General features: G+C 29.4%; 1 protein-coding gene across 2 annotated transcripts in view; it reads left to right on the top strand.

The window, feature by feature from the left end:
* The first annotated feature begins 3,756 nt into the window (after positions 1–3,756).
* LOC113397237 (uncharacterized) overlaps positions 3,757–22,975 on the top strand; it is a 29,208-nt gene continuing 9,989 nt past the window's right edge. The window contains exons 1-6 of one of the 2 annotated variants that reach the window (XR_003368816.2): positions 3,757–4,073; positions 14,433–14,658; positions 20,152–20,260; positions 21,433–21,457; positions 21,757–21,912; positions 22,657–22,801. Coding sequence is in view for 1 of the 2 variants with exons in the window: in XM_026635500.2 (XP_026491285.2) it covers positions 14,440–14,658; positions 20,152–20,260; positions 21,433–21,457; positions 21,757–21,912; positions 22,657–22,801 (654 nt within the window). In the remaining variant the exon portion in view is untranslated. The remainder of the gene's footprint in view (positions 4,074–14,432; positions 14,659–20,151; positions 20,261–21,432; positions 21,458–21,756; positions 21,913–22,656; positions 22,802–22,975) is intronic. The other variant, XM_026635500.2, reaches the window with a different exon arrangement.

The following is a 22,975-nucleotide window of genomic DNA, read 5'->3' on the forward strand; positions in this document are numbered from 1 at the left end:
ATTGTAGTCTGATAAACAAAAATTTGCATGTTAATTTGCATACATAATATAGAATAAATGGAGGACTTTGCTCATTTAATAAATGTATGGAATTGAATAGATTGACAGCACGTTTGGTAAATGATATAGACAAAAATTAAACAATCGTTTGCTTTTTTATCTTGGTTCTATATTTTTAACCCTTAATAAGGTTTAGTGGTGCTAAGATATAAAGTAATATTTTTCATAGACAATATTATATTTTAAAATTTTTCGATACAATTTAGAGATGAATGATGTTGTCTCATATAAAGTCAATTTACACATATTGTTTAATAAATTTGATAAAATCGATTAATTTCTTTGATTCAAAAAATACCTATTCTGTGCCAAATTGTTTATCAATGAATATAAAGAAATTCAAAATCACAGGGTAGTACAAGATCATACGATGAATCTTCAATATATGACGACTGGAAAGTTTTTTAGAAATAAGAGATTTTTTCTGTAAAATATTATTGTTACAAACATTCAATTTAACTTGATTTTTGTGATGTTTATTTTTGCTAGCCCGGTACATACGTTTTATTAATAAACATTATCGAGAAAATAAAATTTAACTTTAAGCGCTTAATAAAAAAATAAAATTAGTTCCTAGTTCTCTTTCCTATCATGCGATTACTAAAAACTTAAATTGATCTGAATTAGTTTAATGTTAAAAAAAAGTGTTAAATAACTTAATAAAATAATTTCGAACAACAGATTCAAATTTAAACTAAATATCGCTATTTGTCGGTAATAGCATTTTGTTTTCTTTTGGACTTGGCACTCAATCGAGGGCCATATTATGGAATTTGTTATTGTCTTGCTGTTACTTTTGAGAGAGTGGTCACGACACATGATAACGTCCGCTTTGAACTGCTTCGCTTCATGACAGTTATTAACAGTTCCTTATCAGAACGATTCTTACCAGTAGAGATAAATTTGAAACTCACCACAGAACATTAGCGTGAAATATCAGAATCGAACGTAAGTCGGTTTTCAATATTTGAAGAGTGAATGAACTCTTACAGAATCGAACTGAAGTTCAATTTAGAGAATATGTCTAACTTTGCGTTCACTCAAAATTTGGATCCAGTGTTTGTTTGCAAAATTTAATACATTTACGTAAAATTATGTATCAGAAAACAATATTGTAAAAAGATGAGATATTATTATATTAATATTATCAACGGTGACGTCCTTTTGAATTCCTCCACATTCTGAAACGGCAATGCCAAGAGAACTTTGAGATTGTTGTAAGTCGAGTTTCTATCCTAACGGGTATTTACTGAAGCTTGCCAAGCTTATGATCAAATTCCATGTCAAATTAATTGTTGCTGAGCACAATATATCAGGTAGGCATTTGTTTGGGCAAACCACTCTCCATAAAGAGTTTTCATTAAATCGTTTAGCTGATAGTCTACAGCAAAGGCAACATAAAATAATATAATAAACGGTCTACAATAAGTTATATAAAGTGCTTAAGCCTCAGCCACTTTACAAAGATGAAGATAAAATCTAATGAAATGGATCTACTTTAATATGAAACATTTTTAAATTGTACCAGAAAAATTAAATTGAATTATATTATAATAGTGTAGTACCGTGCTCAAAATTTATAAGTAGTTCATACTCTATGTAGGAGTTATTTGTACGTCCGATTTTTGTATCATTAAGTCATGTGTCTTCCTTCCATGTATGTTTCTTTAAATACAACAAACCGTTTAATAAATAAATTATATGTGCCAATGGTTATTATTTTTTATTAATATTTGTATTTAGAGTACACGAAATGTGAAAGAAATAATATATAACGCCTATAGTATCGTACACAGTCATGTTTTTTATAATCTTATATTATTTAAAGAAATGTCATATAAAAATATTATGTATTTTGTAATCGTTCTTACTTTTATATGCAAGTTAAAGTTTTTCTTTAGAATAAAACACAATGTCTACTAATAATGGCGTATTAGACTGATCCCTTCATGTTTAACTTATAAATTGTACATGTTTAATATTAATTTGAATTTTGATATTTTTCAATTTACTGTAACTTTTATTACTCAAGAATATACTTTTTGTAATTAATATGTGTAACACGTTGTCCAGAACAATAATTTTTTGTATAAATTTATCGTAATATTTAAGATATGCATTTTTAAATACCGTATAAATATTATATCGATTCTTAGTTACTCAATTTATTTAATTAAACTTATTAGTACAATTTTACCGTGTTATATTTGAGTTGTGGCTATTGTATTGTATACCTTCTCTTTTACTCTATGTTTCTTATGTTATATGTAATAAGGCTTAAATTATTTAGTACAATATACTTTTTAATGATTCATTTGTTATTTTCGATCAAATGTCGAATTTCTACGTCATTCATTACTCAATATTTAATTGACGAGGAAGGTGAATAATATTTAAAATATTGTACTCTTATTTTTCGTGAAAAAGCAAAATCTTATAAATTCAAATAGGTAAAGCTTTAAATATTATTTCATATCTTCAATTAAAGTTATAAAGTTTAAAAAAAAAACCGTAAATTTTTTTGAACTGTAACATAAGCATTCTTATTTTTCGTTGATTTCAGATAAATTAACGTAAAAAAAAATGTTCGATTACTAAACACAATCTTATAATACTTAGGTACCGTAAAGTGTATTATGGTGTTACGTATAATATTGATTAGGATTAGACTTGTCGTTTAGATATTTTACTCAATTTTTAGACTTATAGAATGTAGAAAATATCAAATATCCTATGGTTTTTATTTTTTTAGATGAATTTATTTTGATAACTATCAATATTTTATCTTATAATAATTTTTTACCTAACTTTACTAAATCAATTGCAAATATTTTTTTTTTCTATTAAAGATTCTTACAAGATTAAGGGATAAAATTAATTAAATGTGTAGATGAAAGTGGTGTTAGGTGGATTTAAGACCCATTCAAGCGTTTAACCTCAGTTTGGAATGATCTGTCATTATGTGGTAACTATGTATATGTAACTTACTAAATGCAATGGGTTATTAGGTAGTATCGGATTATGGGTGGCCTTTGTCAAGCGGAAAGTTGGGTCCCAGGCTCATCCTTGCTACTAAACAGGATGAATTTTAATCGCGATATTTTTTTGTAAAAGGGTCACTCTTAAAATTACTGTATTATAAAAAAAAAAAGGTTTAAAGCCTAAATACATAGATATTGTTGTTAAAACTTGATGTATTTTAGAAAATCATTGATTTAATTGATGTTACATAGATGTTTATTGTAAATATAGATATATTCAGTTGAAGTATGGGGTTTGAATGTTATAGAGGGCTGTATTTTTTGGTGATATTTTGGAATCTGAAGGTATCAATCATATCTTTGATAACATTATAAAACATTCGGATATCGAAAGCGAACGTAAAAAAGGTTTAATGATGTGATATATATAAGATATTAGTTTTAGTGTTGTTGTGCTATTATAATAAAATATGTTCAGATGTGGTTAAATTGTGTCATTATTTCTTCTTATTCCTATAGTTTACTATTTCAATATTACATTATTTAACTAGCATCGAAATAAATTGCAAAAGAATATCAAGGACACACCGTTGACATCTAATCGTAACAACTGTTAGCTACACGAGCAACATAAATTATTAGCTTTCAATTAAGTCAGTGAACAAGGCTTTTAGCATGGTATGTGACGTCGAACTTTCTTTGAGTGCCTAGTGCCTTGATTTTACCATTTGTGTCGGTTCGGAGCGCGGAGCGCACGTCTGTCGCGAGCGCTCCCTAACAAAGCCTTACCTCCAGCGGTTTGCCGTCATTGTCGCCATAACCCAACCGTGAATTTGTTATCCAAACCGTAACATCATCGTTTACAATTATTTTCATATATTTTTTGTAAAGTGAACCAGTGATAGTAATGTCGAATTGTTACAGTCCAGTGAAAATATGAAACACTGATCAACAATGTTAAGTTACATTTATCTACGTCTTGGAGAAATGTATCCGTGTTGAAATATTAAATCCTGTGTTGGAATTTCAAAGGTTTGTGTCTAGTTGTATTTAGTCATGTAAGAATTTCTGTCATATAAAACAGATATGTATATTGTTATCACTGATTTGAAAGGTGATAATAAAAGACAGTTTTATCCTAAGTGATTCCTTCTTTCAGATAAATATATCTTAATATAATATGCTGTCAACTTATCAAAAAACTTTTGACTTGCTTGAATCTTATCTACTTTAAAATAATAATAATTATATTGAACGTTGATACCAGGTTCTAAGATTTTAACCTATTTAAAAAAAAGGTAGTATTTGCTTCTAGGGTTTTATTAAACTCACAACCGTTTTTATTCTTTCATGTAATATAAACGTAAAGTATGGGATGGAATTATGTGTATTGATTGATGAAGTCGGTAGATATATAAAAAAATATAGATATAATATCTGTTGTAGCTTGACGGTATTTAAATATCGAAAGGGCTTACACTGTACACCTTAAGCGACGCAAAGGCGATAAATTCAGAACGCATTTTAGGTAACAGGTAAACCCACAACATAATAAAAAATACGAGAGATGATCTTTTGTAATAGTGATACCTAATTATTTATTAAATTATTAATTTACCCTACCCATTTGCGAAATTTAGCAGGATCAGTTAATAAAAGCAAATATGAAGTACTTAAACATTATAAAAATAATAATTATTATAGTACGAGTGAGTATAATAGGTATATATAAATTATGTATACTAACTTAAAATGTTTTTTTTCTGTTCATATTATATAAATAATAAACCTAGGTAAAGTAGTAATTATTTCGTGAATCAAAATATACTTTACAAGAGAATTTCAGTATATGTTCAAATTTATTCGATTGTTTGACTGTTTGGCTGATAACAACCTGTGGAATGAATTACAAAGAATTGTCAACAACAATTGTTAATAAAATTTAATCCCCCTGAGTTTCTATCGCTAGTTTTTCTCAGCTATGTGATTTTTCTTTCCGAACCGATGGTAGATTTTTTTTATAGATTATAAATAGCTTAATATTACAAATATTTTTTATTTATCTCATAGTTTAAAAACTTTCCAATCTAATTTCTTTTATGTTTCTATTAAGATATAAATGGATTTACTTACATTTTTAAAATGTTTTTCTCACGAATTAAATATTAATGTATATGTGTATGTATTTAATATTTTGAAGATTATAATATAATATGTAATATTAATTACTTATATTAATATTATTATCATCAAAAAAGGTACATTTTTGATTTTCAAATAGTACATATTTATAGTCGTGTTCTTCAATATTACCACATTTATTTATCGAGGCATTACCTACATTGTTGAAATTTGATGCAAGAATCTAGAAAAAGTTGAAAATAAGTGTAATTACAATAATATTGTATATGTCGTATGAAACGGTATACCTATGCGAGTTTTATGTAGCATCGTGTGAACAGAAACTTCAACATCTCGCTCGTCAGCTCACTTTCCATCCATTCAAGGCATCTCCAGCTTTTTCAAGCGATTTCTTTCGGCCTTCTTAAGACAGTAGTCACTTGTGTTTAGCTTTCTTGTTGAGTTTTTAAAGTCTTTCACTTGTTTGCAACTTTTTATTGGGGTTTTATATTGAATCCTGACGATGGAGTAGTTAACAAGAATTCCTATAAATTACAATCTATCTTTTTAGATTTTACAATAAAAGTGTGTGTAAAGTAATTTAAAAGATGCGTTTAAATTATTTAAATATAACAGCTGTTACATATATTTGATAATAGCTGTCGGAAATAATTAGTGTTACATTTTCTCACCTTTCTAATAATTTCAGCATTACAACTCTTAAAAAATGTAATTGCTTATTTAATAAGTCTTTTTTTATTTGAGTGCCTTTAATTTTTTTGTTATTATATTTTGGTCGTATTAAATTATAGTAATAATTAGGGCGCTGTAAAATATTTTAACGCAAGGTGTGATCACAATCATCAAAAGTTTGTTAACACCTAAGTAGGTTTATTTCGTAAAGGAAGTTAAGAACATTATTTATTGAATAACTGTTCGTAACGGACGGAAAATGATTTCACATATTTTAGGACGTAATATAATGCAATAATCTTCCTGCGTTTTTTAATTTTCCTGTAGTAACATTACACAAGTTTGGAGCAAGTTTTTGCTATTGCGGCTTAACAAAAAATACACCTTTTGTTTGCATTTTACCTGATGACTCTTCTCATCATTGTGTTACAAAATTAGGATTGTAGCGTTACAAAAACTTGATAGAATTATTTGAATGAAGTTTACATTTTACGAGAAAGATAAAAGAAATAATCATCAAAACTATATTTATTTGTGGAGTAAAAAATAAATATTGATCCAGGCTTACACTCGCTTTATAGTGCTTCCGGTGAACATTTCCCGTTACTCGGATTAAGGTGCTTAATTGTAGCCGGTCGCATCGAATTGTGTTTTTAAGGTTCCGTATTGAAACTTCAAACACATATAACTTCGTATTTTTCATTTTACTTAACGAAATTTGAAACTAAGTCGATCCTAATATCAATGATTTCATGAAATGTTCCTTTTTACAATAGTCGTCAGCATGGAATAATAAGAAATATTTAGCAATTAAGTTAAACAAGGATAGCAGAAATAGTCTGTCGACATTCAATGAGTAGGTATATATAGTTATATACCTACTCATTGAATGTCGTGTTTATACTTTATTAGTTAAATAAAAATATATTCAATTCACATATTAATATTTCATACTCATATATACTTTTTAACCATAAACAATACCAAATACAACAAATATTGCATAGTTCTATTATAGAAAAGCTATAAGTGTTAAGATTCAAGTTATTTGATTATTCAGTTATGTAATGCGGTTGAGTCACATTGTTGTAGCGAGTTGCAATATATCCAGGTGGCGGTTTGGGGAGTTGCGCTCGGTATCTATGAATAGCATCTCAGGCTCGCGGGGCTCAGCCTCAGAGGTCGGACGCGGTTAATTGGCGACGAGTTGCTGAGGCCGGTTTGTCCGCCGATTATTTTGCGGCGTTTCTAATATATACTCGCCTTACTTTTATACTTTACTCTTACGTACGTTTGCTTATATCATCTTAAAATTCCTAAAATGACTGTTAAACAAAAATATAATATTCGAATAAACGAATTTAAACCATTTTTTTTTATAATATAGAACATAATAGGTTTTGAAATGAAGGGGAGTTTAAGTTAAGGAATCGGCTTTCATGGTTTTAACCGGAAATAATGAATCCCCACAAAAGCATAGGGAGGCGTTTCCTAAAAGTTTTTGTTTTGTTGTTACCTAGCAGTATTGATCGTTCTAGGTGACACCAAAATGTTAGTTTAAAAAGTAATAACAGTGAATGATTTGAATATGTACTTTCAATCTATTAGAAATATCGTCGATTTGTATATTTTGACTTTATCGCAATTGAAGTTTTCGAGGCAAACATAGTTGTTTATCGTATGTATGACCTTGTGCTAAGGGTTAGAGTTTTAGCCGATTAGTGGTGACTAACCGAGGCCATTGCTCTTTACTAGACTGAGAGAAAAAACGGGGAACAGTTGTTGTCGACGGGGGCGAGAGGGGGATTCACGGTTGAGCGGCCCCGCCACCTGCGCGCTTGCTCGCCGACCCGCCTATGAATTGCCACAATATCGCACTAACTACCAAATGCTTATTATCAGGTCTTGTTTTTACTAATCTTTCATTTATTGATTTAACACAATAGTAAATTATTTATTTGTAAAAGTTTCTATAATAACAAATAATAACTAAGAGAAAACATCCACTTAATTAAACAAACAAAACAAAAAAATAACACTTTCACTTGCATTTCTTCAGATTACTTAGCAAATGAGGTTTGTTTATTTTTTATTATATATTGGATGTTAAACTACTTCATTATTGTTTTTTAAATTAAATAAATAACATAAAATATTTTTTATTTATGTTACCTTATTACCTATAATTAATTAAAGTATTTTTGAGATGCTTTCAAGTATTGGTGACCCAGAAAGAAACGAATAGCGACCGCTTTAATCGTCTTACAAATGGTAAGGCCAATCCTACAAATAGGAATGTATGTTAACTAACAGCTTATTACCATAATAGTGAACGCTATTTGATAGTTTAAGTAACGAGCAAAACATATAAAATGCAAATTTTGTTTTTCTACAAAAATTCTTGTTTGATGAAAAAATATATGAATAGACGTGATGTGAATTCACTCGTTTGCATTTTATTATTTTAATACATATATTTGCCTAAGAACGTCAAACTTATAACACAGTTTAATTCTGTCTAATTAAATAATTAATAAAAGGAAATCAGAATATTTTATGTTACAAATTGATTTGATTTATTTAAAAAAAATACTTTTATACATCTTTAAATTGCAACTGCACATCATGGGTTACATTCAATCAAATATAAACTAATGTTACGACTACGTTACTGGCTTTATTATTACCAATCTTTGCCAAAATCATTGAAATATTAAAATTTTACCATATTTACATACAAACAAAGCTCTTTTTTCATTAATGATACACAATCACATTCAATAAAATAATAAAGATCTTCATTCAGATTTTAATTTCAAAAACCTACATATGTTGCTCCGGATGATCTGTCAGAAACTCATTCCTAATCCATGTCCATTGTCCATTCGTCTCTTTTGATTCCAAACAAATTTGGATATTGTCGTAACTTAAGCGTCCTAGTAGTCATTTATAAGTTCCAGAGTATCGGCGAATGAGTGATCATAAAAGTAATAAAATTGCGATGCATTGTTCCGCAGCGTTTGTCGATTTCCGCGTAGAATGTTACGCAGATCAAATATTGTGTCAAGTGCAATGTTGTAGGAGTCTATCTAAGCTTTCACTTTCACGATTTTGTCATACACTCGGACTCATAAATCATTGTACGCACGTGAACTTGCTTAATGGTCTTTGAAATCAATATCTGTATCGTTATTAATACCGGTAAGAACCTTAACAAACAATGTGGAACTATAGTTTATTACGCTTGAATGCGCATTTTCTTTTATATATAAAGATACATTTGTGTTGTTTATTTATGATACGGAAATAAATAAATAATTAAAAAAAAATAGTTCCGTTTTCATGTAAGTTAATTCGTCGATTTCTTTTCACGATGTTCTAAATTAATACGTTGTTTGAATTATCATGGTGCCAATGAATGTGACGAATATAGAGAAGCAAGTTATAGCTGGGAGGCTGCGCAGACGCAGGGTGGGGTCATTGTACCGCTCAGAGAAGCTGCACTCTTGCTCTCCCCCCTTGTTCTCCACCCCCGCTATCCGTGACCTGGCTAATGCACTAGTAACAATATATTTGCAAATTTGATAAATTAATATAAAATAATCTAATTAAATTATTCAACTAAGCGTTGAAATCTTTTGTATGAAACTATAGGTTCTCATAACATCGATAACTTAGTACTTAAAATAACAATAACAACCTCGTAATAATAATAACTGCGAGGTTGTTGTTTTATGTAAACTAAATAATAATATAAATATTGTTATATTAAAGTATTATAAATTTTTGTCAGTCTAATACAATGACGGCCGTTATTTAGTGCTTTGGTATGTGTATATTATGTACAATTTATATTTATAACAGGGCTATGGGTCACCACATGTCTAGTCCTACAATAGAGCTCATGAAATCGGTGCCAGAGGTCTTTTAATTTTATTATTATAAGAACCCTATCAGAATTCTTTGGACGAGATAAACTGCATGTGATTGTCTCTCGTAAAGGAAGCAGAGTCAAATGGTACAAATATTAATCTCTGGTTCTAAATTATATCTGTACCCTTTTTAGGCGAAAAATTGGATGCTTGGAGGTACAGTGTAAAAACTCGGTAACTCGGTAAAATAAGCATGAAACTCAGCCTTATTTCAGTTCCTGGTCACGGGAGGCTTGTTTATTTTTTCCTAGAGAATCGAAATATTTACCACCATCCAACGCGATCACTATTTATACGATAGTTATTTTTAAATTGTATACTTGACCTATATACTCAATTAAGAATTTAATGTAAATAATTATTGTATACATTTCAAATTAATTTCATAAAATTTGATTATGAAAACATCTAATCATTCTAAACGTATAATTAAAACAAATTTGGAAAAAAGTAATGTTTTCGATATATTGGTTCCAAAGAAAACAGAAATTAAGGGAATAGATCACAATATATATCTAATGATTTTACTACATAAATTGAGAATGACTTTAGATGGTGGACGAAACTCCGAATAGGGAGACAACACTGCAACGCACGTTTTTAAAAAGTTAGCTTTTTATATTATAAAGACAGATTAACTGGCAAGTGGGCCACCTGATGGTAATAATAGTCACGACTGCCTATAAACATTGGTACTCAAATCAAATCAAAATATACTTTATTCAAATAGGCTTTTACAAGCACTTTTGAACCGTCATTTAACAAAATATATTAAGTGAAGTTACCACCGGTTCAGAATGTAGATTCTACTGAGAAGAACCGTCAAGAAACGCAGTAGTTACTCTTATCCAACATTTAAAATACAAACTTATGTAAGCATTTAGCTTAAATGAGGACTCCACTGAAATTTAGAATCCAATGCTTTTCCTAAAAACACCGTAATATCGGCCACATCAAGACAACCACCTTTTAACGATATATTATAATTTTGCTTTCTAACATTTGGTAGGGTAAAAACTACATATTTTGTTTTTTGAGCATTCAAAACTAAATTATTTACTGTAAACTAATCGTGTATCTGTAATAATGCACCGTTCACATCATCATGGTCAGTTTTTTTCCTGTCGACCTTAAAAATCAGTGAAGTATCGTCAGCAAATAACACTATATCACAAATATATTTAGCATAGAAAGGAAGATCATTTATATATACTAGAAATAGAAAGGAACCCAAAATTGATCCTTGTGAAACACCCATTTTTAACGTAGATCTAGAAGACTTTCTGCCATTAATGAAAACTTCCAGCATTTTTTTAAAAGGTAAAACTCTTGATCTCATTTAACTCTTTGACTTAAATGAGATCAAGAGTTTTACCTTTAATACCGTACTATTTGAGCTTATATAGAAGCGTCTCGTGTTCTACACAATCAAATGCTTTAGACAAATCACAGAATACTCCAATAGCATTGTATGATTTTTCTTTTAAGAAGTATTCATCATTCCTCATATCGCCAATGCGCCACCAACCTTGGAAGCTAAGATGTTATGTCCCGTGTGTCTGTAATTATACTGCCGCATTCAAACCGAAGTACAATAATACTAAATATTGCTGTTTGGCGGCAGAATATATGATAAGAGGTCGGTACCTACCCAGTTAGGTTTAGACAAAGCCCTACCACAAAGTGAAATATATTATTATACCATTAGCCATTCTGTCTGCCTACCTATATAAAAAAAATCCCCGTGTCTCAGGATAATAGTTTTTTATCGATCAATGACTTAGATAAAATGTTGCACATTTAATATTCTATAAAAAAGGAACTTATCTATTAATTAAAATTAAAAATAAACTACTAACTAAAAAAAAAACTAATTATGGTCCACCATTATAGTAAAATAATTGTTGAAAACGATATTCCCGTGCTGGGCAATACTCTACCAACAATTAACCTTAAAATATATTTTTTAATTTATTTCACCTTGGTGTTTCAGTGCAATTTTGCGAATATTGTGTCAATATTGTGAATTTTGTGGTAGAAAGACATCGGACACGTGTAGGTCTACTAAAACATAAACTCAATCAAACATTTGAACTCGATTCAATTTTCATTGAATCTTATTGACGCAGATAACTGCGTCATAACGACTCAGATATGAACATCCATTTTTTACATAGGTTTCTTTCATTTATATGTTTTAATTAATCGAAATACCAATTTAATTATAAATTAAATAGATAACATTTATTATGTTTTTTATATGTATTATTAATTAAATTCAGAAATGATGGATAGTTTAGAAGGAATACTTAAAATCGTGACCTTCGCGTTAATGCCAGATGAAAAGGGCATGCGCCGGCCTAGAAAATAGAGTATACGAATGTTGTTACTTAAAACGTTTTTCTTGAGATGCACAGAAACACAATAGGCGTTTAGAATCATCATTGAAGACCTTTGCGCAAGAATGATTAGATATAACTACATAATATGTACCAAGATTAATATCAGTTGACGTGAAGATAGAGCTAAGAAGCGGATTTTGGCAATTGTTTCGACTTATGGATAAATAATATTATTGAAAGATATTGCGTTATTATTCACTAAAGAAAATTATTAACTCCATGAACACTAATTATTATTTAAACAGTTATTATTATTATTTCTTTCTAATTTTGCAAAAAAATATAAGTCGTAGTAATAAATATTTTGTACCTGATGAATTTTGGTCATATTCGACTAAACTCAAGATGTAGATAAATGCACGTATTATTTACTATTTCATATGCATTCTCTGTTTTCTCTTCTTACAGTAGTCAAAACTTTTTGAAAGCCCTTATAACCCTATAAACACTTAAAGGTGCTTATTATCATGAGGGGCCATTTGGCATAGACTTAAACCTTATCATAGACATTAAGGTAGACAATTACTACCTTAGTTAGTTGGACATATTCCTAATAGCTTGGAGCTTGAAGAGGTTACTGGATCGTTCCAATAAAACGTAACCACAGGTCATAAACTAGTCATTAGACATAAGATCCATTAAAATAAATCATATCACAAAGGTATGGCAATAGAAATATAGACTCCTTCAGGGCTAAACTACTAGCCCAAATTCCATGAAATTTAGTATTAGGCAAGGTCTTCCTTGGGGTTAAGTATACGTACTTACATATATGTACTACTTTTATATATAAAACTTTACAACAAGTAGTATTTAATATTTATATTCAATTATATATATAATTCCATGATATTAAGCTTTTAACATATATGATAAGATAAATTATATACATTTGTATGTATTTTCCATCTCTTATTATTGCTCTGTAAAATACTGCATATACCTAGATGTTGGAAACGAACTTCAAATTATTTTTACTTCGGGACTATAAATGTAATACTCCGAACTATGATCCAAGTACCAGAATCAGTAGAAACTAACGACACGGTGGCGGATAATCCATCTCTAGACATTTTCACGCCTAAATTGTACTAGTTTAAAAAAGTCATTGAAGTATTTTTTACTGAATAAGAATATAGTTTATTCTTTTGTGACTATCATAATCTTTCTTTATTTTTTAACTATTAATGCATAATTAACCTAAATATTGTCTACTTACGCTGTCCGTGCACACATTGTGAAATATTGTGGTCCAGCTTTATTTTTGTATAATTATTTATTGTACATAAATAATAATGTATTGCTTTTACTGACTGTAAATATGTGTGCCCAATTAATAAATAAATTTGTGTAATATTCACCCTATACAGTTGGTAGAGAATGCGTTTAGCTTTGGGACCGCCGTTTTTACAATGACAAATAAATAAATTTAACTGTGTTAAATAATTATATGACATATTAAATAAATAAACAAAATAAATTGTCATGGATAGATAAAGCCATAAGAGTTTTGCATATCTACGGCTTCTTATTACAGGTTAATACCGGATTTATTTTGACTGAATATTGTGAAACAATTACAGTATATTTTATTCATAGTTATATTTATGTATATAACACATAACTCTATTACATTATTCAAATAAGTAGGTACATATTCTTTTAGCAATTTCAGTCATCAGCATGCATTCGAAATCATTATAACATTGCCCTTTAAATATGTCCGACTATAACTCTTTTTTGTTTATAAACCAATGGCGATTGCTTTTATTATTTTATATATTTATTTAGCTTCTAATTCAGTCTAACTCTGAGATGATCCTATCTCAATTTTATTGGTATTGGACATTGTTAACTTTTTATTTGGGGAGTGCATTCGGGTAACAGTTGATAGTTAGATTCATATTTTTAGTCGTTTTTATAGTATTTTACTAGTTATGCTAATGTCGCACAGCAATACTTTGTCTAATTTGAATAGTGAGTGAGTGTATTTACAGGCAAAACGATTCATGGTGTAAAAAGTGGTTTGTATTTTTTACAGGCTCTGTGCAAATATGAACTCATCACAAATTGACCAATTTGCTCGTCTGCCATACAAATATATTATTAAACGTAGGGAATTTATTAAAGATGGATTTGTTTTTTTTTGGATTTTTAACATAATTCATTGTTATTAAAATTAAATGTTCAATTTCAATTTGGATCCAACGGTATAATTATTTACTTAACGGTTATGTTTTCAGTACGGCAATGTACGCGATGTCAACGACGTCAACAACGACGTCAGGTTCGCGCGCTGACCTGACGGCTACCACGGTGGAGCGACGGGTACGCGTAGTCCGCCTCCTGCGACCGCGCAAGGCTGCACCTGCTTTCGGCTTTTCCCTTCGAGGCGGGCGAGAATACGCCACAGGTTTCTTCATCTCGAAAGTTGAGCTTAACTCCGAGGCTCATCTTCAAGGATTAAAGGTATTTAATTTTATGTTTATTGTACATAATACATTGCTTTAAGGATTATATTCGAAAGCTCTCACTTAAAGTAAAAATAATAAGTTTTTGATTAAGTGTAGAAAGTTTGAGGGCTGTTACAGTATAGGAGATATAATATAAGATACGTATATTAATTATGACATTTTATCATAAATTGGTAAAACAAGAACAAAGCAACTGTTTCAGTGGTAATGAAGTACGCTTACATAGTTTCATAATGACTATTGCCTAATGGGTACTCGGTGGCAGTTTTAGCACATTGTGTTCGTGTTTTTACTACTAGGTACAAATTTTTTACTTTGCCTATGCGCGATTGTGCATTATTTATTGTCTACCAATTCGTGCGATTTGCTTTCATTATGTAACTTGACGGGTTAGCTTTTTGTGCTTTCCGTATATACAATTTATTTTTGTTTATTGCTTATATGCTATAAAATATTATAATTAATAGAATTCATTGAAATAATTACATTTCTTAAAACGTCACTATTTCATAGTGACATGCTAACATGTGATGATATTCATTGCGCAGTAGTTATCCCACGAGCATGGTGTGTCCCATCGTTTGATATAATATGTGAAAACCTCACACAATTAACTCTGGTCTGTTCGGTGCCTGCTTCATAAATACTTGCGTCCGAGGTTGAATTGTCGCAAGAAGCATTCCATTCTTTCGAGTGCTCACGTAACAACCGCTCATGCTTTTAATACATTCTTAGGCGTTCTGGGAACTAAGAATATAACTTTATTTGAATGCTTCGAGTAGAATCATGTATTTTTGAAGATGGTATAAACATTTATAATACTGTTTCCTTGTGTATGGTAGAATTCGGTCTATATTTTGTTCAAAAGATCGCTTCTATTTGTGATTAACTAACTTTATGGTCATTTTTATGTTTTATTACAATAGTTACGTACTTATTTTACATATACATTATTTTTTACAGTAACTTAAAAGATTGATCTTATATTTTTTTACTTTGACGTCTTTTGATTTAGAAATGCTTAAAATTACGTAGTTTCGTATTTTTTGATAAAGAGTAATTTATGTTAATTAGATTTTTTATGTGAAACTGGAACAGACGAACAAAAAAAATATTTATATCAGTAAAACGATGTAAGAATGCGTTATCTAATAAAATGTTGTAGTTTAGAGACATATAAGCATTGTATTTTAATAACGTGAAATTTCTCACAATTACTTCCTTAATAAACTAAACTTACGAAACCTCATAAAAATATTTATTTCCGTTTCTTTAACAAAACAATAAGGCGTTCTGATGCCCATGCCGAAATCTGGGAATAACTAACTATTAATTGTCCTATAATATTTTTTCTAAAGTTTTATGAAAGTGACAGGAAAAATAAATTTAAGTATTAAATAAAAATAATGCCTAAGGTATTTAAACGTCGGTTTACAAGTAACAAGTGATAATTTAAAGTATAAATAAGATCTTATTTAAAATAGTTTACCTTATGAAAATATTGTATTTCGGAGGTTTCAGTGCGTGAGTCATTCAATTACCTGCTCTGGTCAGTAAATTACTTTCTACCACTATCGTGCGCGTGCGCCTCTTGTAGTAAACTCATCTTGTGTAACGCTTGCTAAAATAGAAAAGCTATCATACTTCATTCAACATTCAGCCATTTTCTCTTTAGTCGGGCAATGAAACCTAATTTTATAAACGTAAGAAATATAGGCGAAACAATGATTTATTCGTCTACATTGTAAAAAATTAAAGCACTAATTTTTGCCTCAATATTACATACTCAAACGAAAATATCATATTTTATGCCGTACACATTTTGTAACGTCTTTAATTTAATTTATCTTTTATGCCGAAATTTGAATAATGTTATCAAAATGATACATTCTCACACCTCCAACTGCAAATACTGAAAGCGGTGAGTCAGAGTATTCTTTATATTGTATAAAATTTCATCAGATCTACTAAAACTGACACTGAATATATGTTTAACATAAATATATGTAAAATATGGCAAGTAATACTGAGTTTATACTCCGTGAAATCTATCCACACTTGTTTGAAGTGTACCTAACCGGTATGATGCGGCGCTAATACTGTAAACCGCGTATATTACATGATTTATGTATTAATCAAATCATATAAATTTTAACCTTTATGGAACATACATATAAAAATGCGATTCAACGGGGAAATGCAGCATTCCACGCGGTTATGTTTTGAATACTTGTTTAAGACCATAAAAAGACATTTTAAATATTAATCCAATTTTATAAATTATTAAGAGATATTATTGATAATGGTTTGCGGTTATTAAAAAATACGGTTATTAATAAATTATATACTCAACAAAAATATATTTCTTTCTATTTATTTTTGCTTTTTTAAGTCAGATGTGTAGTAGATTTATGTTTTGTCAATATTTGCCAAAAGTATGCGAAATGGAAAGTTTCTCTTTACAATATTTAAAAGAGTCGGTACAAACAATATTTATACGTGTAGCTACATAGGCACTAAATACAATGATATTCTGGAAGTTTTAAGTTATGTTGACTTGTATTTTTTAATCAAATCAATAAATAAATGAAATAATAATTATCTTGTTATAATATTGTTTATGTATTAAGTATTATTAATTTACATCGAGCACTTTTGTGAGTATACAATGTTGATCTATTTAAAAATAATGATGTTATCTCTAATCGCCTTTAAGTTATTTTTTCAAATAGTTTTGAGTTAATTATTGAATACCATATGATCGAATTAAGTGTGTTTTATAATTATAATACCAGGGCTTATTGAGTACCTACCCGATTTTATTGTCCATTGCAAATATAATTCGCATTTACAATTGAGTCATAAATTAACTCCCTCAATTAGATCTATAGTTCATATTCAACTTGCAACTAGTAACTGTCTACTATCTGTAGAAAATGGTGCATACATTTTAAAATTACTGTCAAAAAGTATTATCTCCCTAGTTTAAAACTCCTTTAAACCTATTGAATCAGTGTCAATATAAATTTTCTCACTAATTAAATTAAGATTAAAAAGTTCAATTATGTACTATTTTATATGTGTGATTGAATGTCATTTATAACAGTTAATACAATGTTATAATTATTAATGTAATTTATTTTACTTAGACATTCTCATTTCTACACATTATAGCGTCAATAAAATAACATTTATGTTACTAGCACCAGGTGATAACAAACACATCACTCAAGATGGATTCCGGATATTGATACTAAAAACAAATAATAGAGAGTTTTACCTAAAAATAAAACTTACCTATTATTTTTTCATCAATATCCGGAATCCCGGTTAGGTCTACCTGGTGCATCATGAGTGCCATAATGACAAAACGTCACCCAGTGCGTAACCTAGTAACAAGTTTAAAGCAAGCAAAGCATTAACGGAAAGGAAGTAGGAAAAGCTGATTTAAGGCAGAAACTATGACTAATATTTAAAATCTTTGAGAACCTATAAAATAATATTAAATACATATAAGTAGTTTACGAACTTAAGTTCCTAAACTAGAGATTCTAGATTACTAATAGAATAATCAGTTTCATAGGCCAGTTAAAAATTATACTTCGTATTGGGCGTGTAAATATAGTAATACCTCTAACGACTTCGGGAGCTTGCAAAGGAACGGAAAATCTATTCCATATCACCCATATTTTATATTTAAAATCCTTATATATTCTTTATAATAATAAAATTATAGAGGCTTAAAACGATGTTACTCTTAACACATAATTTTTTTTTAATATGTATCTTTTACTTATAGTTCCAGCTATTCTTTAACGTAACTTTGTTATTACAGTAGGTATAAGTAGAGCAAACAATAAAACCAGACGTTATCACAAGTTGAGTCATCGATATAATTTGCAAAACACTTTTAAAAATAGTTTGCTTGTGTAAATAACCAAGCACCATATCATTGGATTATAAAAACCGCTGTATATTTATAAATCTAAATTAAAAGTAAGAATATAGAACAAAGTAAAGCAGTGGTTTATGTGGAGCAGCATTAATTACCATCTTTCATTATTAAGATTAAGATGATATTAGATTTTGTAACTTGAAATTAATTTTAAAGAATTTATAATCTTCAAGGGTGAAAAAATGCTTCCAACTTGTCATAGGAAATCATATATTTGCATAGTATTTAAATAATATGCTATATCATTCGCAACGTTTTACTAATTTAATATGTTTAGTCTTTTCTGATTCATCTGTTATTTTAATAATTATTTTATTATAAGAATGCTACTTTATTCAGAAGTTTTGATATAAGAAGACTTTTATAGTCATGTACCAACATTAAATTTATAAAATACCCTACTTAACTTTTACAAATAACTAATCAAAATCAAGAACTTAAAAGTGATATAAGATTTTAAATTAACATGGTTATTTTTATTACTACAAGTATTTAAAACGGGATATTTAGCATGTTTTTTTTTTAAAGTGATAATTATACATTTTAATGGAGCTCTTAAAATAATTCAAGATTTGGAACTTCAAAAGAAATTATAACATTGTTACGTTTCAAAGTATAAAACATCTCCAATAAAATTAAAAAAATAATATGTTTAATTCAACAAATTTTTGTTTCTGTAATTCAAAATGATTCAATACCTTATTTTTTTGTGAATACCTAATTATTAATTTAATAAGTTAATGTGCTAAATGAAACGGAAGGACGCCAGAAAGTCTAGGAGCAAATGTGTCCAAAAAAGGTGGTACGAAAGTCCGAAGGAAAGTTGTCCAATATGTGGGGCATAAGGCGTACCGTCCGGCTTCTTTGCGAGAACGTAAAGAAAGTGGTGCTTTCGTCACAGCGCGACGTGGCTGACATCAGTGCCGATTGCGTGCGTGACGTCATTCATTCAATATCACCGACACCGACGTACTTACGCAACTTAGACCGACATTCAAATTATATAGTATAATACCATAACTTCAATAATCAATTTGATATTTTTTTACGATCTTTCTTAACAAAAAATTTTTTTTTTTAAATTTTCCTTGTAACATATAAAATTCCTTAAAACTGGATATACATTTTCCTTAACAAAATGTAAACAATACAATCAAGCTGTTAGATTCGTTTTTCATTATATTGAATAATGATTATCAGTATTGAGTTCTTAGTCAAGTTCAGTTACTATTTACATATAGATACTTATTATTACTAAAGAGTCCCCTGGCATAGACTCTTCTCAACATAGCCTTCAGGCATACTGTCAAATATTACATATACTCGAAATCGAACAAATGAAAAATAAAAAACAGAAAAAATTACTAGTTTTCACTCATATGTATAGTATATGATATACTATACTTTTATTTGAAATGAAAATCAAAATACTTATCGAGTAGGCACCTATAAAAGTTTTGAGAACTAATGCTTTATTAAACGTATATAATTTTAAACGATAAAATAAATTAATGTTATGCTATTAATTTACAGGTTGGCGATCAAGTAGTAAGCGTTAATGGTTACCGAGTGGACGACGCGGTCCACGCAGAGCTGGTCCATTACATCACCTCACAGTCTAGGCTAAAGATCAAAGTTAGGCGTAAGTTATATTCGTGACCTTTCCTTCCATTTAAAAACGTTATTATGAGTTTGGTTTAGATTTAATCTTTAAATTGTTATATCAAACAAATAATTCATCAAATATTATCTTCACGCTGCTATATTTGTAACGTTCAACTTTTTATACTGATTGCTTTCGAAATATGGAATGTATGAATGAACATTCAAAATCGACACACTTCATACGTGCGCCTCTCTGTGTTTATTATTCAATTAATCATCCTCGATTTCATCTTTACCGAAAAATATACGCATAATTTATGGCGCCATAACGGCGGATTGTGTTATACAACAGTGTTTAATCAGCATTAGTACCGAAGAGCGTATTATCACTTTTTATGAAAGTGAATTAATAAAACACTTGAAATATGTATATAGTAATAGTATGCTTAATACTCATCCATAAACAATCACTTCAAAAAAAATCTCTGTATAAGAGCTTACTTTGTATAAGGGCTACTTTACTCTTTACGTGGTGGCCCTACCACCATCGAGCAAGCTCACAATATTTATAGACATTTCTGGTACTTTATCCCTTCTAAGAATTATACTTTATGGATTCTGCAAAATATAATTAAAAAATAATCAATGAATTATAGTTATACAACAATTCATTGGTATAAATTAGATTGTAGTTATTATAAAGAATGTATCACGCTTTATAATAATAATTAATCAATCAATCGCACCAAAAATCGACACCTAAGGTTGGTCCCTCGGTTGGAGATCAGCAACAGTTCAGATTTGAGCATATGCAATGCTGCGAATGAGAAAGTTAATGAGAAGAATTGCAGTGCGCAACCTGTAATGTTACAATTTGTAACATTACGTCAGTGATATTGAAGAATCCAATTTTACAGTGCTACTGCAGGAGCTTACTCAAAATTTTCCCTTAGATTGTTAGATTTCAAACGAGTGCTGCCGGTGAGAAACAGTACAGTGTAACCAGACACAGAAATTGAGATATAATGTACAAAACAGTTTTTGAAATATGCAAACTCTTTTTTTTTCAAGCAATATCATGTCAGTTGGTTTTATTTATTTATTTATGCTTTATTGCATCAGAACTTAATATATAAGGATTAACATTTACAAAAGTTGCATTAATGCGGTTTTTATAAATAATTAATTGTAATGGATATTTTATTTCAGATGTGGGGATGGTTCCTGTTAAAGAGTAAGTTTTTTTTTTTTATTTATTATCACCATTAGCATTAAAAAAACAAGTAGTATGAAAAATTATCATCGCCCTTATTTAGGTATACTTAATTCGTGTGGAAATAAGGTTAATATTGCACATAGCTCATTCTAGAAGTATCCGTACTAGAAATATCTAGTACCCGTAGATCCTAATGAATAGAGAATAGTTATTACAATTCGTAAAACGATTATTGCCATTATTGTTCTTTAACAAGGTCTCATATTTTTTAAATGTGTCTGTATAAGTAAAATAAATGGTTTACATTTTTGTTTCAGAAAAGATCAAGAATCTTTGTCTTGGCAGTTCGTATCAGAGCGAGCGTCTCTCGCTTCGGACGTATCCTCTTCACCAACATTGTGTCACAACACTGAACACTTGGCGGATTTGCGACTGTCAATATTAGTGCCACCACGAGCTAAGCTTGGTTGCGGGTAATCAAAACTATAATTACTAAATTATATTAATAGATTTAAAGTTGTAACGTAGGTAAGATGTAAATATTTTTATCAATATTTTCATAAATCAGGGTATGATGATGAATCTTTTAAAAATACGACGAATATCATAATCTTAAGATTACCCAAATAAGTACTTAAGTTTTTGGCTACTTGTCAGGTAGGACCAAGTGAAATAATTTCGATTTTTAAGTGTTACACTGTTTTGTATTTCAAAAATTCTTCGATGCATAATACAACTTGACTAGCTCGAACGTGTCTTCTAAATTTACATAAAATATAGTTTTTTTTATTTTTTTGGATTTTATGATTTTATTTTCTAGGTAAATATAATACGGTTAAAATATATTTTATACGTCATATAGGGAGGCGGAACTGTAAATAAACCACCTGATGGAAAGTGGTCTTCACTGCCCATAGACATTAATCATTCCTCATATTACCAATGCCCCATCAATATTGGGAACTAAGATGTTAGGCAATTGTGTCTGCGTTACCTGACTCACTCACCTTATCAATTGAAACATAAAAATTCTATGCTATTTGACGGTAGAATATTTGATGAGGGGTGGTACCTACCCAGACAGCTTACACAAAGCTTACACATGGTAGGGCCATTAAGTGAATTGGTATACTTATAGAAAGTTTAAAATAAATGTTTGCTTTATTTTTTAGCATGTATTGTTGTATATTACATGTTCAAACAATTTTTTGTTGCAGTATTTGTAAAGGTCCTGATTGGAAACCGGGAATTTTTGTACAGTTCGTAAGAGAAGGCGGCATTGCGCGAGAAGCTGGCTTAAGACCGGGTGATCAAATCTTATCGTGCAACGGCCACGACTTTGCTAATATATCTTTTAATGAGGTGATTATTTTATCTTCGTAAATAATGATTCATTGTTGTTAGCGATTTCAATTTCGTAATATATCAAAGATACGATTCAAATTAAATATTATTCATTTTATAAAACATTATTAACATAATTATTAGTTAATATGATTTAATTAAGATATAACCAAATATTTAAAAAAAATGGTG

Source organism: Vanessa tameamea, chromosome 3 (genome assembly GCF_037043105.1).
Source record: "Vanessa tameamea isolate UH-Manoa-2023 chromosome 3, ilVanTame1 primary haplotype, whole genome shotgun sequence".
In the NCBI taxonomy this organism is placed as follows: Eukaryota; Metazoa; Arthropoda; class Insecta; order Lepidoptera; family Nymphalidae; genus Vanessa; species Vanessa tameamea.